We start from the raw sequence: 14,779 nt of genomic DNA on the forward strand, positions 1-14,779 counted from the left end.
GCGCCGCCAGCCCGTGCGCCTAGCGGATCGGAGCTGTGCGCGAAAGTGTCGTGCCCCGCCCCGCTCCACCCGCGAGGGTGAGTACGCGGCGGCCGGCCCCCGTGGGGTCCGGGGGGAGGGCGGGAGCGCCGCGGGGGCCCGATTGTCTGGTCCCCATCTCCGTCGCCCCGCGCCGCCGCGGCCCCGGGGAGGTGGTCGGCCCGGCACGTGGGCGCAGCGCTGGGCCGGCCGGGGTGGGGCGGCCACGGCCCCGGGATCCCTTTCTCTGGACCAGATTTTCGCGGGAAGCCGGTGTTCGTCTCCCTTGGAGCGAGCCACCGGGATGGTCCTTTTCTCCGGAAAGTTTCTAGCCCCCACCCCTGCGCCCCTGCTCAGGAGGCGTCCCCCCCTTCAGCATCCTCTGAACCTTGGTGTCTCGCACAACTGCCCCCACGGAATCCAGGAGATCCGTAGGCTGGCTTGGCTAGAGGTGACGGGCTTGGCTGCGTCCATCCGTGTGCAGAAGTCGCAAGGTCGCCAAGCAGAGCCCAAAGGTGGGAGTTGCAAGTTGCAGGCAGGTGGTGCCCGGGATACCAGGTCCCCCTGGTGGGGGCCTTTGGGCCTAGGCCCCTGTGCCTCCAGGCAGCCTGGGTGGTGGACAGTGGGAAGGGATGGAGTTGGGGTGAGTGTGGGGTCCAGCTGCGACCGGATCCTGGGCTCCTCTGTCTGCCTCCCTGGGACCCTTACCGCAGGCACCTCCTGGCCTGCCCAGAGTTGCCAACATGTCTGCCAGTAGCTGCCCCCTCCATTTCCAGTCTTGGGGGGAAGCTCCCTCTGGGCCATGGGAGGCCTGATGGACAGCTGCTGCTTCCTCTGTTCCACAGAGCCAGTCCTGAAGGCCTTGCTTAGCTAGGGGGCTCCTTCTGGAAGGCGGGGGGGGGGGGTGAGGGGTGTAGGCAGTGTTCAGGTGCTCAGCTGTGCTTGTCTGACCTCATGGCCACCCACAGGCGCGCACCCCCACAGGCTTCTGAAAGCCTGTGCTTTCCACCGCTGGAGGGAGGCACAGCGAGAAAGCCAAGTTCAGGCTGACTTCTTCGCAGAACCCTGGGAATGGGCCTGGTGTGTGCAGGGTTGTTGCACGAGGCACAAGCCTAGGCTGCTTTCTCCTGAGTTGCACTCTGTCCCCGCCTCCTCCAGGCCCTGGCCTTCGCGAGGGTGATTTTAAATACACTGATGTGTGTGAAGTGCTCAAAAGGGTGCCTGCGTGAAGGAAGCAGCGTTCGCTGAGAATAGTGCTGCTCCCATGCCCTTCCTCGCCCTCTGCAGCTGCCCCTAATTCCTGAGAGGGTGCCTGGAAATGACCTTGTGGGGTCTTTTCTCTTTGCCGGGAGGGGTGGGCCTGAGCGGAGGTGGTGCTCAGACCTTGCTCTGTCCCCCTCTCTGCGGAGGGCTCTCTGGACCACCCCTCAGCATCGCTGCGCTGGGTGGGAGATCTTGGCCGACCAGGGGGCCCTGGGTTTCATCAGGCGGTTGCAGGTGAGCCAGGAGCTGGGGCCAGTCCCTCTCCCCTCCCCAGCCCAAGCTGAGGGGGTGAGGAGGGGCGCCTAGTTGGAAGAATTTAGGAAAGGAAAGTACGAATCGCCTGAATCGCCTGCCGGGACTGTGGGCCAAAACGGCATCTGTAGCTCATGCATGGGTTACTCCTCAGGACAGCAGGGAGCCCCTTTCCTGGGAGCAGAGGTCCAGGCCGTGGAAACCCACTGCGCCTTCTGGGATGCCTTCTTCCCTTCTCTCCAGCTTCTTGCTCACCACTCCTCAGAAACAGAGTTATGTGGCCGCCTCCACCCTCTCAGCTGTTTTAGGATCCAATTTTCTGGGTAGAACCAAGAATCTGATACTTTCTGGAATTGTAACAAATTCTGGGAAAGGACCCCCCCACCACCACCACTCCCTGGCTGAATTTCCCCAGTAGGAGCAGAGAAGTTGGACCCCCTTCCTCTGTTCCAGCTTCACCTGTGGGCATTCTGTAGTTACCCCATGCTGGCCTGGCCTCTACCCTGCCTTGGGTGCCCCCTCGGACCCTACCTGGACACATTCTCTGGGTCTCACCTCAGAGAGGCTGCCTGGCCGTCCTATGAATTCCTCCTGTCAGGATGGTTTACACCTTCTGTCTTGGGGAAGGGCTTGCTCTACCTTAGAATAATACAAAATGGTTCCACAGCCCACAGAGGAGGGAGAGCTCCAGCCTCCTGAAAGGGACCCTCCAGATCAGTGTCACAGAACATCCCAGAGGCTGAGGGCCAAGTCTCCTGATGGAAATCAAGGCAGGCACCAGAACTCATCTGAGCTCCCAAGCCCCTGGAGATGGACTCTGGAGAGCAGGGCAGTTGGGTGGTGAGGGAAGGGTGCCCAGAAAACTTCTAGAACTTTCTCTCTGTCACCTCCCCACCCACCGACTCCTTAGCTGCCCTGTGGTGAGCTATTCCCTGACTCCGCCACCGCACCCCCCCACCCCCACCAGCAGCTAGCTGGTGCTTCCCTTACTCCCACCCCCTGGGCCCTGCTTCCTTCTTCCGGTGTGGGACCTTGACCTGAAACTTTTGGTTGCTTTGAGAAAAGGATGAACGTAGGTAGATTTTGGAAGCTGTGGTCCTTTGTTTCCCCTCGGCCCTTTGGTTCTCCCTTCCCAGAAGGGCTCAGCACTCCTGCGTCCATGTTCTGAGGGCCTCTGGGTGGGCTGCCGGCCACCCTCGGCCTCAGAATCACCCCTGACCTTTCCCGCATTCCCAGTGCATGCGTGTGCGTTTGTGTGTGTGTCTGTGTGTCACTCTTCATGCTATAGACGGAGGAAGTGGTTGAATCTAGCAGCGAGTGGTTGAGGCCTGGGCCCCAGCCCCGTGCCCCCAAGCCCAGCAGGGGCTGAGCTCTGTCAACGGCTGGCGTGGGGTCGGTTGCTTTCCAGGGTGAGAAGGGCCTTCAGCGTCCAGAACTGCAGCTTTTCTTCTGGTCTTGGCCCCTTGCCTAGGACCAGGAGACATACAGACAGCTCCTGACACTCTCTCTGCCCACCCCAGCCCTGCAGAGCTGCCCTGTGGAAAGATGCTGGGACGACTGCAGAGTCTGAGGCCCTGGCTTCTGCCCAGCAGGGAGGAGGGGCTGCTGCTAGGACTGAGGGCAGGTGCCGGCCTGGTGAAGCCCTCAGTGTCTCCTGGGGCCTCGAGTGTGATGAGGCCGGGCAACAGAAGCCCACAGGCAGCTATCCTTGTGGGGTGGGATGGTTCCTCCTTCCTGCGTGGACTTTCCCTCTGCAGCCCAGCCAAGTGGGTCACGGGCTCTGGGATCTGGTTTCCTGGGGTGGGATGGGGAGGCTGGGGGTGGCTGGAGAGGACGGGGTCCGTTTGCAGAGGGCTGGGCCCACACGCTGTTGCTTCTGCCTTTGATCCAAATCCTCCTGCAGGAGGGTGTGGGTTCCAGGGGCTATAGCCGTGTTCCTTGTGTCCACCGCCTGCCCCATGTCCTCCTCCCTAGCAGCCTTTGTAAACACCTGTCTTTACAATAAAAAAGGCTTAGCAAATAACACAAGTACTTACCATGTGTCAATCAGGCGCTTCTCTCTCTCTTTTTAAAAAAAAAAATATTTTATTTATTTATTTGACAGTCATCACACATAGGCAGGGGTTCCGTAGGCCAGTTCCCTGGCGAGCAAAGAGCCGGAGCCCTCCCGACCCCCGAGGACCCTGAGATCAGGACCCAAGCTGAAGGCAGAGGCTTAACCCACTAAGCCACCCAGGCACCAAATCAAGCACTTCTTAAAGCCTGGCCCCATACGCTTAACAAACAGACAAAAGAAAAGGATGTGCCGGAGGCTTATTTCTATCCCTTCCCGTAAGCTTCATACACACCTTTCATTCAGCCCATTTATCTGTGAAGAAATGAGGATCTGGCAGTTGAAACTTTGGCCAAGGTCACAGCTCCTAAGCAGCTGAGCAGGGGACTTGTATCTTGGGCTGTTTTGGAAACCTGCTTTTCGCAGTTGAGCTCTCCACTGCTCCCCCAACCTCGTTTCCCCATCCTTTGGTGCCTGAAGAGGTTCAGAGCTGTGAAGGGCTTTGCTCAAGGCCACAGTGCGTTGGTGACAAGGCCGACCACAACCTCCGCCTCCGGACTCCCAGCCCAGAATTCTTTGTGCTGACCCAAACCCCAAACCCCACACCTCGCCCTGCCCGCTGTGGCACCCCTGCCCAGAGTGCAGGCTCCCTGCTTGTCAGCCCTCTGTGGTCAGGTGGGCAGGGCTCTTCTCTCTCCCTCTCTGCCCTCCGGGGCCATCTCCATGGCCGCCCTCCCCCCCCCCCCCCCGTAATTGCTTCCATCTGGCCCGCCCGCCCGGCTCCTATTCCTTTGGAAATGCGGCTCTCCGGCTGCGCCCGCTCACAACCAACCGTGGCGACACGTGGGGAAGGGGAGTGGCCCTACAGGTCCGAGCTCGGGGACTTGGGCCCATGTGGCTGCCCCCAGGGTCCAGGGTCTACCATTCCCAGGTCCCTGCCAGGCAGGAGCACCTTTTGTTCCGGATCCTCCTCGACACCTGTCCTTGCCTGGCCCTTGGCAGGAGAAGCTCTTTCAAGAGAGCAGCTCTCAGTCCCAGGGGTGGGGGTGGGGGTGGGGGTGGGGGTGAGCTTCCCTTTGGCCGGGTCCACACGGGCCCCCTGCCCCTGCCCCTGCCCCTGCAGGTGGCTCAGGTCTTGGGGAGGGAGGCCTGGTTGGAAGGGACAGCAGGAGAGAAGTGGGGGCCAGTGAGGGCGTGCCCTGGGGACCTGGGGACCACGACCAGAGGCTTCTGGAAGGGAAGCGAGCAGGGCAGTCACAGCGGCAAAGGCTGAGGGACCCCGGAGCTCTGGACAGGTGAGCATGGGGTCCGCTTGTTTCTGTTGGTCCCAGGTCTTTGGCTCAGAACGAGCAGAACTAGAGATGCATCCTTCTGTTTTGTGCCATAATAAAATAAAACCTGCACCTTCTCCCAGGGCCTCTGATGCTCTGTTGACTCCCTTGCCTCAGGCTCTGCGGAGGCCGGCTGGGGAGGGAGGCCAGCAGGGCCCTCGATGGGGCTAGCTGGAGATTTTGGGAGCGCACTTCTGCCTTTGGAGGGGGCACGTTGCTCATCATCAGAGATGTTTAAGCATAGACCTGTGACCTTGACAGGGACAGTCCCAGGGAGATGCAGGCCTAGGAGGGGTGTGTTGGTGGTGTGCAGCGGGCTTGAAAACTTTTAAGGTATTTTCTCCCCTGAGATCTTAGGATTTTGGTGTAAGCTCCAGGAACCTGTCTGTCTTGCTCACTGCTGTATTCATGGTTGGAATGATGTATAGCAAACAGTAAGTGCTCGGTAAATATTTGTTTGATAAATGTATGGAAGAGGTACCTTGGGTTTTCTCTGTCTTCACTGTGTTCCTGCTTTCCTTCCTGCTTTTCCTGAGGCAAAGGAAGAAAGCTGCCCTTTTGACAGGTGAGCTCTCTGTCCGAGAAGGGCCTGGCCTGGCCCCGCTTGCTGCCATGCTTCGCCCCACCCCACCCCCCAACCCGGGGTCTCTCTAGGCGCTGGAGAGGCAGGCAGGAGGCACAGGTAGGGATGGACAGGAGTCTGCCCCCTGAGGAGGGCCTGCCCCTCATTCCAGCCCCCCTCCCAGGTGCAGCTGGACCCGTTCCTGTTCCTGTCTCCCCTCCTCAGCCCAAACTTGAGGTACTTGCACAGACGGGTCCTAATCTCCCCTCTTGTCCTGACATTGGTCCTCTCCTCCTGTTCGGGGTCAAGAGAGGTGACCCTATGGCTGGAGCCCCGCTCCGGTGTCCACTTAGGAGGTGGGGTTCACCCCTATTATTGCTTCAACTCTAACAGTTGCTCTTCGATGCCTTCTCGAAGGCTTTCCACATAAAATCTCATGTGAAAGTACGACAGAGGGTTTTCTGGAATTTAAAGAGTTTTATTTGGGAACCCTCCCCATTCAACCCCATTAAGACTTTTATTTTCCCAATAGCATGCCGCGTGTGTTCTCATCTCTTTGCTCCATCTGTCCCCCTCCCCCATGCCACCAATGGCTTGGCTACTCTGGGTAACCTCCTTCCTAAATGGCGAGTGTCCTTCAGCATCCAACCCGAGGCTCTGCTCTGGGAAGCCTCCTGGACCGCCCAGCTCCTCCCATGTGCCCCGAGTGCCTTTGGGTCCCACTCTTGCCACGTACAGGGACGGGGTAGGGGAGACCCACTGCCCTTGGGTCCCAGTCTTGCCCCATATGGGGACGGGGTTAGGGTTGAGCCGTGCTCTGGGCGGTGTGGTAGAAGTATCAGGCTTGTCCCCTTTCCCCGCTCGCTGGCCTCAGGCCCTCAGGTTCCTCCCCTGAGGAACCCGCACTTCGGATAGAGAGAGTGTTTCCAGTGATGCCCCAGGGCGTGGAATTCTGTACTCTGTAAACTCCAGGCCGCTGTGTCTTCTGGGATTCAAGGGGTGCACAGATGCTGAAGAGTGTCCAACGGCACTCGGTGGCCAGAGGCAGGCGGCCGGGCAGGAGCTACTCACTGCTGATGGCACCCTTTCTCTCCTCTCTGTCTGCACCCAGGTCTGTAACCTCCGGCAGGTGTCAGGTGGTGATTAGTGCTCCATCAGCTGGTCTGTGAGTTGGGCTCCTGGCATCTGCCCCACCTCCCAGGTTTGGGAGGCCCAGGGAGGTAAGCATTTGCGGGTTGGGAAAGGCCTTGGAGGTCACCACGGGGCTGGACCCGCAACTGTTTCCTCCCTGAGGTGTCCCAGCATCTGGAGCCTTGCTGCCGCATAGTAGCAGCTCTGTAACTGATTCTTTTTTGCAAATGAGGGAGCTGAGACTCAAAAAAGTAACTTGCTGTTCAAGCTCCCTGAATATCCCCTCCCCACAGGCAGGAGCCGGTGTAAGGAATGGGCCTGGGTCCCTTTGCCCCTCCGTCCACCCCCTGCCCCCAACTCATCCCTTTCTCTGAGGTCCTGACGTCATCCAGGCCCCAAAGACCAGGATGGGCTCTACTACCCCCAGGGGCATGGCCAACGGGGGACTGGGTGGGCTAGGACACATTCTAGAAATGTCCACTGTCATCCTGCTTCTCTAGGACCTGCTCTGTTCTCAGAGGGGGCTAGCCCTGGCCTGGCAGGGGGGAGTGTGCTCTTGGAGGGGGGCACCCATCCTCCTGGCTGTGTGGGCCCTTCTCCCCACATCACTGTCCCCCCTTCTCCACTGGTCTGCTCCTTGGTCCTTTTTTTCCTCTTTTATTTTATTTTATTTTTTCCTTTTTCTTATCGTTTTCTGCCTTCCATTCTTCTCTCTTCCTCCCTTCCCATCTGACTCCGCTTCTTTCCCCTTCTGTCCTCCGGAGTCCCCTATGCTCCTTGCCTCAACATCTGAGTGGTCTTCACATGGCAGCTGCATTTCCAGCGGTCGGGGAGGTTCCCTTCTGGGCTCTGGGGGTTCAGGAGCGCCTGCTGTTGGCAGCTCCAGAATTTTCTAATGAGATGGTTCTTCCAGCAGTTGGGCTTGGTGAAGGGACAGTGCCGGCCCAGAGGAAACTCAAAGTAAACTTAAACTCTGCTCCCTGGGTCCTCACCCACCTCCCTGGACGTCCTCCTGGGCAGGAAGGAGGGACCTGGTCCGAGAGCCTGAGGGTCTCCCAAGAAGAGTGGGCTGGTGGAGCTTCTTTGGCTTCTGACCTCCCCCCTCCCCACTCCTCTCTCCAGAGCTCCAGCTCTTTCCCCAGAGGGACCTGCTGGGATGGAGGAGGCTGGTCAGAGCAGGGAGGAGATTTCTGCTCAGACACCTTTCAGGTGAGCCCACATGGCGGGGTGTGTGTGTGTGTGTGTGTGTGTGTGTGCATGCTGTAAGTGTGTGGATGAGTGTGTACGTGGGTTGTGCAGGAGAAAGAGAGCATGGGTGTGCATCCGTGTGTGGACAAGTAATACAGATGGGCCTGGGGGAATCTGTGTCTTCTTCCCCTACCCCCCTTTCCAGTCCTGCTTCTAGCCCAGAGTTCTCCTCTCTGTGGTCTTTGTGACCTGGCATTGCACGGGGCTTTGTACTGTCTTGTGGGCCAGCTGGTCCCCTGCTGCAGTTCCACGCAAGGATGACTGATCTCTGGCCACCCATTTAGCTGCCTGGGGGCCCTTGGGCCAGCGTTTGCCCCCCGCCTCCCAAAATGGAGGCGTGTGGGGGCTTCCTGCCCAGCATCTCAACTCTGCCAAGGCGGAGGGAATGGGGAACAGCTGCGTTGGCCGATTCCGGCTGCGTATGGATTTGGTTTGACAACAAAGCTCCCTCTGTGTGTTCTCAGGCCCCTTACATAACCCGAGGGTGGGGAGTTGGGGGGAGGCAGGCAGGAGGAGGTGGAGATGGGCACGGGGAGACACCGGGACAGGATGGCTGGAAAGGGGACAGGGACACGGGGAGGAGAGCAAAGGAGTGAGAGAGAGAGAGAGAGAGAGACCGTTGGGAAGGAGAGAGAGGAGGAAACAGTGTGTCTTGACCCTACAATTCTAATTGCCGTCTTCAAAAGTGGGAACAAGCTGGATCTCTAGGGCTTCTGACTTTTGCCCAGTTGATGCCTCATCTCCTTGAGCCCCACCCATCAGCCCCAGACCCGGAACCGGACCCACTGAGGAAGGGCTAGGGATCTGTCTGGGAGGAAGGGTTTGGGGCTGGGCAACCCCCCACCCCGCCCCGCCCCCGCCCTGTAGCTGAGCACTTTCCATAAAGAAGGGAGTCGTTTTCTTCTCTGCTCTTGGGCTGCCATTCACTACTCCAGGCCCCTGGCCCGGCTCCAGAAGCCCCTCTGGTGACCCTTTTTGTGAATGGCAGGCATTCCCTGTGTCCTGTCAGACTGCTCCAGGCCCCCACCTAGCTCCCCGTCCCTAGCCTCCTGCCCAGGACCTCCCCACAGCTCCAGCCCTCTGCCCACCCCATCGGAGGCCCTGTGGCCCTGTCCCCGCACTGCCCCCTCTGTCAGTAATCAGACATTCTCTTCTCACCATCACTATCCCTGCAGCTGTCCAAATAGAGTGAGAAGAAAATGTTCTCTTTCCGGAACAGCTGGACTGACAGGCCGGGAAGGCCAGGTGAGCCGGCCAGGCTTGGGGGTGGGCGGCACCTTGTCCCAGGTCCCTGCTCTGCCAGCTCCCGGGCAGGAGAAAACAGATGCTTGGAAGAGGGCAGGAGGACCTGTGGGCCTTCAAGTGGGACCAGGGTCCCCGTGGCTGTGTGGTCTCCTGGGTTTTCTCAGGGTCTGCGTCTTCCCTGTGCCTCAGTTTCCCCAAGTCCTTATCTGGCACCAGGCTTCTTTGAAAAAAGCTTCTGGATCCCATTTAGCCCTGAGGGCAGTGCTTGTCCCAAGGTAGTGGTGGATTAACAGGGCTGTATTCTTGGAAGCTGAAAACAGGGAGGACTCCTGAAAGGACCAGGGGAGGAGCTCTGGCAAGGCCCCAGATTTGGGGTGCTCACGCACTTGGTTTGACCCCTGGCACCGCCCTCAGTTAGATTTAGGGTGTCTGCCCAGGAGGTATCCCATACGACTTGAGCCATAGCTCTGTGGAGAGGAGGTGTGGGCAAAGCCCAAACCTGTTGAACGAGCCCTAGACTCTGGAATCCTCAGTCCCCAGGCCCTGAGCAGCTTGTGCCTTGCCCTCCCACCACCTCCCCCAGGTCTGGGATGATCCTGAAATTGCTAATGCCTCAGGGCTGGAGACATGAAGGCCTGAGTGGGATAGGGGGATGGCTAGGGGAGGGCCTAGGATTTTCCCCGATTTGTGGGGGAGGGGGGTAGGCCAGGAGGACAGTCCCTCTCCGAGGGATCAGGGTTAGGTGCCCGTGCAAAGAGGCCAGGCCAGGAGGATGGTGAGTGAGGGCGCCAGGCGGGGGTACCCTTCCCCGGGCCAGCTGCCTCTGGGACACTCCCCAGCCCTTCTGGGGACATCCTTACGAGGCTGTGAATCTTCCTCCCATCTGCTTCCCTGCAGCCCCTCTGCCCCAGTGCCCACCTCCCCCAGTAACTCTGAGCATGACAGGAGTGGGACTCCCTTGCTGGGAGCTGGGCTTGGCCTGGCTGAGGGCCAGGAGTCCAGGGTTTCTCTTTACCCAACTTTCAGAGGTGAAGAGAAGGCCCCCGAGGGCCAGCGTAGCCACTCCCTGCTCCTCTGGAAGCTCCTGCTCCCTGGCTGGGAGCCCCAGGGACCTGTAGCCTGACAAACAAACCGGCCACAGCTGAAGGTGAAGTTGAAGCCGGGTGGGCAGTGCCCTCAGCCGCAGGATGGGGGAGGAGAGCACCCTGGCCGAGGGGGCCCAGCTGACCTCAGAAGCTGTATGTTTGGGGAAATGGGCAGGGGAGGAGAAGGAACGAGGGGTGTGTGCCTGTGTGTACGAGTGTGTAGGGTTACTACGTTCCATGTTGGGTCTGGGTGTGCCTCTGAGCAGACAGCTGTGTGTTTCTGTAGAGATGCGCTTGTAGGTTTTTGACACAGGAGGGTTCGAGCGGGCAGGAGTAGGGTGGGCTTGAGGGGTTCTGAGTGTCTTTCTGGGGCCTCCCAGCTCTGGGTTGTGGGTGAGGCTGTGGGCATTCAGATTGGCTGCACATTTACCCTGTGGGAGAGCCCTGGGGGCAGAAGTAGGTGTGGGTCCCCTCTGATCATGCCAGCCAGCCCTCCAGCCAGTGCTCCCACCGGCTGTGCTCTGGGCTCTGCCCCAAGGGGACCTCGGCTTCCCCCAAGGGTCAGCACCTTGCCCAGCAGCACCTCGAATGCTAGCCAGGCGTCCCCTTACGTCATCGCTGACCTTGTCCTTGGAGGAGAGTCGGTTCAAGGAAGGTCTCGCTGATGTGCAACAATCTTAAAAGGGCCTGTCTTACTGGCTTCGCCATTCCCAGGGGATAGGCTGCGGCCAGAAATGCAGTCTTGATTTTTCTTCTTCCGGGTTGCATTCTTGTCCAGGGCCCCACCCAGGGGCCCTAGTGCCGCCCCTGAGCATATGCATGCACCCCGAGGCCCACTCTCAGCTCCTCTCACTCTGTCAGGCTCCTGCTGGGAATTCAGGAGTGGGTCCTCCCCTGTGGACACCCCAAAGCCTCTCTGTTGCAGAACCGCCATTGCGGGACAGTGTGCATCACCAGGGGAGAGAGGTCTCCCTGCTGCTCCATCTGGAACAGCCGTGCTGAGGGCCACCCTTCTTGGGCCAGAGCTGGCATAGTGTTCACCTCCCTCGAGGTCTCAGGACTGAACATGGCCCTGCCCTTTCCCCGAGTGGGGACTTGAGGAGAATCTGCTGGGGAGGGGACAACCAGCAGAGGGAACATCACTCTGGAAAGAAGTGAGGAGGGCTACTGCTTCTGGAGCTGCTAGGGAAAGGGGGTGCTGGCCAGCGGAGGGGGCCCCATCTGGATCCCCTTGGGATGGCCATCAGGTGGGACTCATCAGGGGCCCGGGCACCTTCTCAAGGACGTGATGTACCCAGAGAGAGCCAGAGAGGGAGCTCAAGTGGCTTCTCCGGTGAAGCCTGCTCCCTCTCTCCCATCCTATACTTCTCACACCCCAGCAGTGCATCTAGGGTCTGGCCAGTACAAGGTGCCTAGGTTTAGTGCGGACCAGTCTGGGTGGCAGTGTCTGCCTCTCTCCCTGGGCAGCTGCTTGTGTCCTGTGTCGTGTGTGCAATGGGCCCAGCAGCCAGGAGAGGAGAGCGTGGTCATGGTTACAGTAGCAGGTGGGAGCTGCAGTTGTGGACCCCTCCCTTTGCTGGGATGGGGAAACCTTGGGTGGAGAGGAGCTGCCATGCTCTGGGGCAGACCTAGACCAGGAACCCCTGCAGCTTCCTTTTGCCACGTGCCCGGTTGTCAGCCTGGCGGGAGCTAAAGCTTCAGGCTTCCAATCCCAGGATGGATTTCAAGGCTCATACACCTTCCAGAACTTGCCCTCGTGACCTGCATTTCACAGAGGAGGAATCTGAGGCCTTGAGAGATCTAGGACCTTGTCCAGGGATGCTTGGACCCTCACTGTGGAGGCTGGGTTGGACCTTGGGTTTGTGTCCAGAACCCTTTCCTCTGCCTCCAGAATGCCAGAGGTGCTCAGGGGTCTGGGGAGTGGTGGCTGGGGTTTTGGCTCAGGCAGACCCTCTTGGGGAACAACAAAGGAGGATGTGAGTTTACCTGGGTAATAGGGCATCTTCAAGCCCTGGAGCTGTCCTGGGACCATCCCAGCTTTTGATGCGTGATATCAGTTTATTGGGTGGTCCCGTAGCCCGGAAGCTGGTAGTGATTCAGGGGAGTCAAAGATGGTGATACCGACTTCTGGAGAAACCATGCCGCCTTGGTGATAAGGGTCTGTTTGTGCACATAGCCACGTGTGTTTGGCAAAAAACGTGGCACTTGGTGGCTTTGCCTGCTCCCAAGCCGAGCCTCTAGCAAGCCCCTGGTGCCTCGGGTGCTCAGGTCTTTGCAAAATAAGGGCGTGGGATGCTTTCACTTGGTGAAACTTTCTGTCCACACTTGTTCTGCTCATGCATTTTAGACGTTTGTTTGTTTCCTTGTTTGTGCCATGCGACAGGCATTAAATTTGGTGCTGGAGGTGGTATGGACCGCATGGAGTCCCGCTTTCTCGGGGTGCACGGGTTCATGAGTACAGGACATGGTGTGGTGTCGTTGCTATAAAGGGAATAAGATGGGGTAAGGAGGTGAGTGTGGGGGTAGAGAGGAGATTCCTGGCTGGGTAGGCTTGGATCGTGTGCTGGGAGCAGCCCGGGAGAATGGCCAGGACAAGGGAAGCCAGGGAGGGAGGTCCAGGCTTGGGATTCCAGATCCTGACCATTTACACTGTAGACAACCCCTGCCCAGACAAGGACTCAGATGTCACACTGTTGGCACTGACTGCAGACCCCTCCCCCGCCCCGACCTTCAGTCCTGCCTCCATTCTCAAATGGGGCTCGGGGTGTGGAGAGGGCATGCAAGCTAAAACCCTCCTTTGGGGAGGGGAGGGTGTGTTTAGGAAGCATTGGGGAGGCCTGGCCGTCATCCAGGACTTTCTCAGTCCAGTGGATAGTCATTTGTGTGTCGCGTAAGGCTCAGTGTTTATTTCTTTGCTTTTGATCACGGAACAGACTGACTAAAACATACTATTTCTTCAATGATGTTTTAACCACCCCACATTCCAGACAGCTGCAGCTTTTGGATTCCACTTAGCACACGAGAAAGGAGTATGGCTAATAGTCACTATTCAGGGAGCATTTCCCGTGTGTCTTTTCTCCATTATCTCGCTAACCAGCCCAGTGAAAATCGTGGTAGGGGCTCCTTACCTCCAGATTGGGAGACTGAGGCTTAGGGGTGCTAAGTGGCAGAGGCAGGGTTCGGTCCTGGTGGCGGGTCCCCGAGGCACAGCTCTGGGCCAGAGTAGGCCGTTCCTTGTGACCTGAAACATGGCCATCTGCGTGGGCCCTGGGCAGGTGTGGTGTGTGAGGGATAGCCGAGAGGCCGGCTCTGTGCAGGCACTGGGGCAGGTTGCCAAGGTCAGGAAGAGGTTGGGTGTGGGCAGAGCAGAGATTGGGCTGGGGCGCCAGGTGACAATGTCACCTTGAACTCTGCCTCCATGCTCAGAATCCTGACCGCCCGGGAGGAGCGGGCAGAATGCAGGGAAGAGTGGAGATTTCCCAGCTCTGCCCCCACTTGAGACCTTGGGACAGTGCTCACTGTGGCTGTCCCTCAGAATGACCAGGGCCCTCTGCAGGCATCCCACACACCCTGAGTTGGCCTCTCTGAGAGGGAGGCCAGGAAGCATCAGTTGCTTTAAGTTTCTACGCGTGCTTCCTGTGCAATCGCAGACATGGTCTGGTCCAGCGAGGTCCGAGAGGAACGCAGTGGGAACCACAGTCTCAAGCCACATATGTAATTTCAAATCTTACAGAATGCTAAGTTAGCAGTGCCTGCCGGCTCAGTGGGAAGAGCGTGCCACCGCTGATCTCAGGATCGTGAGTTGAGCCCAACGTTGGGTGTAGAGATTGCTTAAATAAAATGTTATGGGGCGCCTGGGTGGCTCAGTTGGTATAGTGTCTGCCTTCAGCGCGGGTCATGATCGGAGGTGGGGCGGTGTCTTGGGATCCAGCCCTGTGCTGGGCTCGCTGCTCAGTGGGAAGCCTGCTTCTCCTTCTCTCTCTGCCGCTCCTAATGCTTGTTTTGTCTCTCTCTCTCTCTCTTTCAAATAAATAAATAAAATCTTGAAAATAAATAAGTAAATAAAATTTTGGATATGTTAAGTTAGCCACATTTTGAAAGAGTAAAAATGAGGAAATGAAATAAATTTTCCTATTTTAACCCAGTAGAGCCAAAACATTACCGCAGGGCGTGATCAGTATAAATTATTCTTAAGGTGGTGGTTCCCTTTTATTTTTGTACTAAGTGTTTGGAACCTAGTGTATGGTTCCCCCTTACAACAAACCTCAGTGTGGACCAGCCACAGGGCAAGGACTCCAGAGCCACAACTGGCTGGGGGCCACCGTGGGGGGCGGGGCAGGGCTGGTGCTGTCCTCTACTTTCAGAAGAGGCCTGTGGAGGCCAGAGGAGGGAGGGGACTGGCCGTGTTGGTGGTGACCTGAGTTAAGCCCCAGCTCTGGTAGTACCTTTAGCTTTGGCTCCCTGGGGCCAAATTCCTAGGCTCCTGGGTGGGAGGTTTGAGGAGGAAAGCCTGTCCCAGAGCCCCTGCGGGGGGTGGGGGGGTGGGGGGTGGGGGTAGGTCCGCAGCCCCACCAGATTTCTCCTTTTCTTA

General features: G+C 58.5%; 1 protein-coding gene across 5 annotated transcripts in view; it reads left to right on the plus strand.

Annotated features, from left to right (window-relative positions):
- Positions 1–14,779, plus strand: part of ST3GAL4 (ST3 beta-galactoside alpha-2,3-sialyltransferase 4) — a 31,242-nt gene continuing 16,463 nt past the window's right edge. The window contains exons 1-3 of one of the 5 annotated variants that reach the window (XM_044258184.1): positions 1–77; positions 6,591–6,699; positions 7,733–7,819. Coding sequence is in view for 1 of the 5 variants with exons in the window: in XM_044258183.1 (XP_044114118.1) it covers positions 8,840–9,103 (264 nt within the window). In the remaining 4 variants the exon portion in view is untranslated. Of the gene's footprint in view, positions 78–6,590; positions 6,700–7,732; positions 7,820–8,839; positions 9,104–13,970; positions 13,986–14,779 lie in introns of those variants that run through there. The other 4 variants (XM_044258185.1, XM_044258186.1, XM_044258183.1 and 1 more) reach the window with 4 other exon arrangements.

Source organism: Neovison vison, chromosome 7 (assembly GCF_020171115.1).
Source record: "Neovison vison isolate M4711 chromosome 7, ASM_NN_V1, whole genome shotgun sequence".
Classification (NCBI taxonomy): Eukaryota; Metazoa; Chordata; class Mammalia; order Carnivora; family Mustelidae; genus Neogale; species Neogale vison.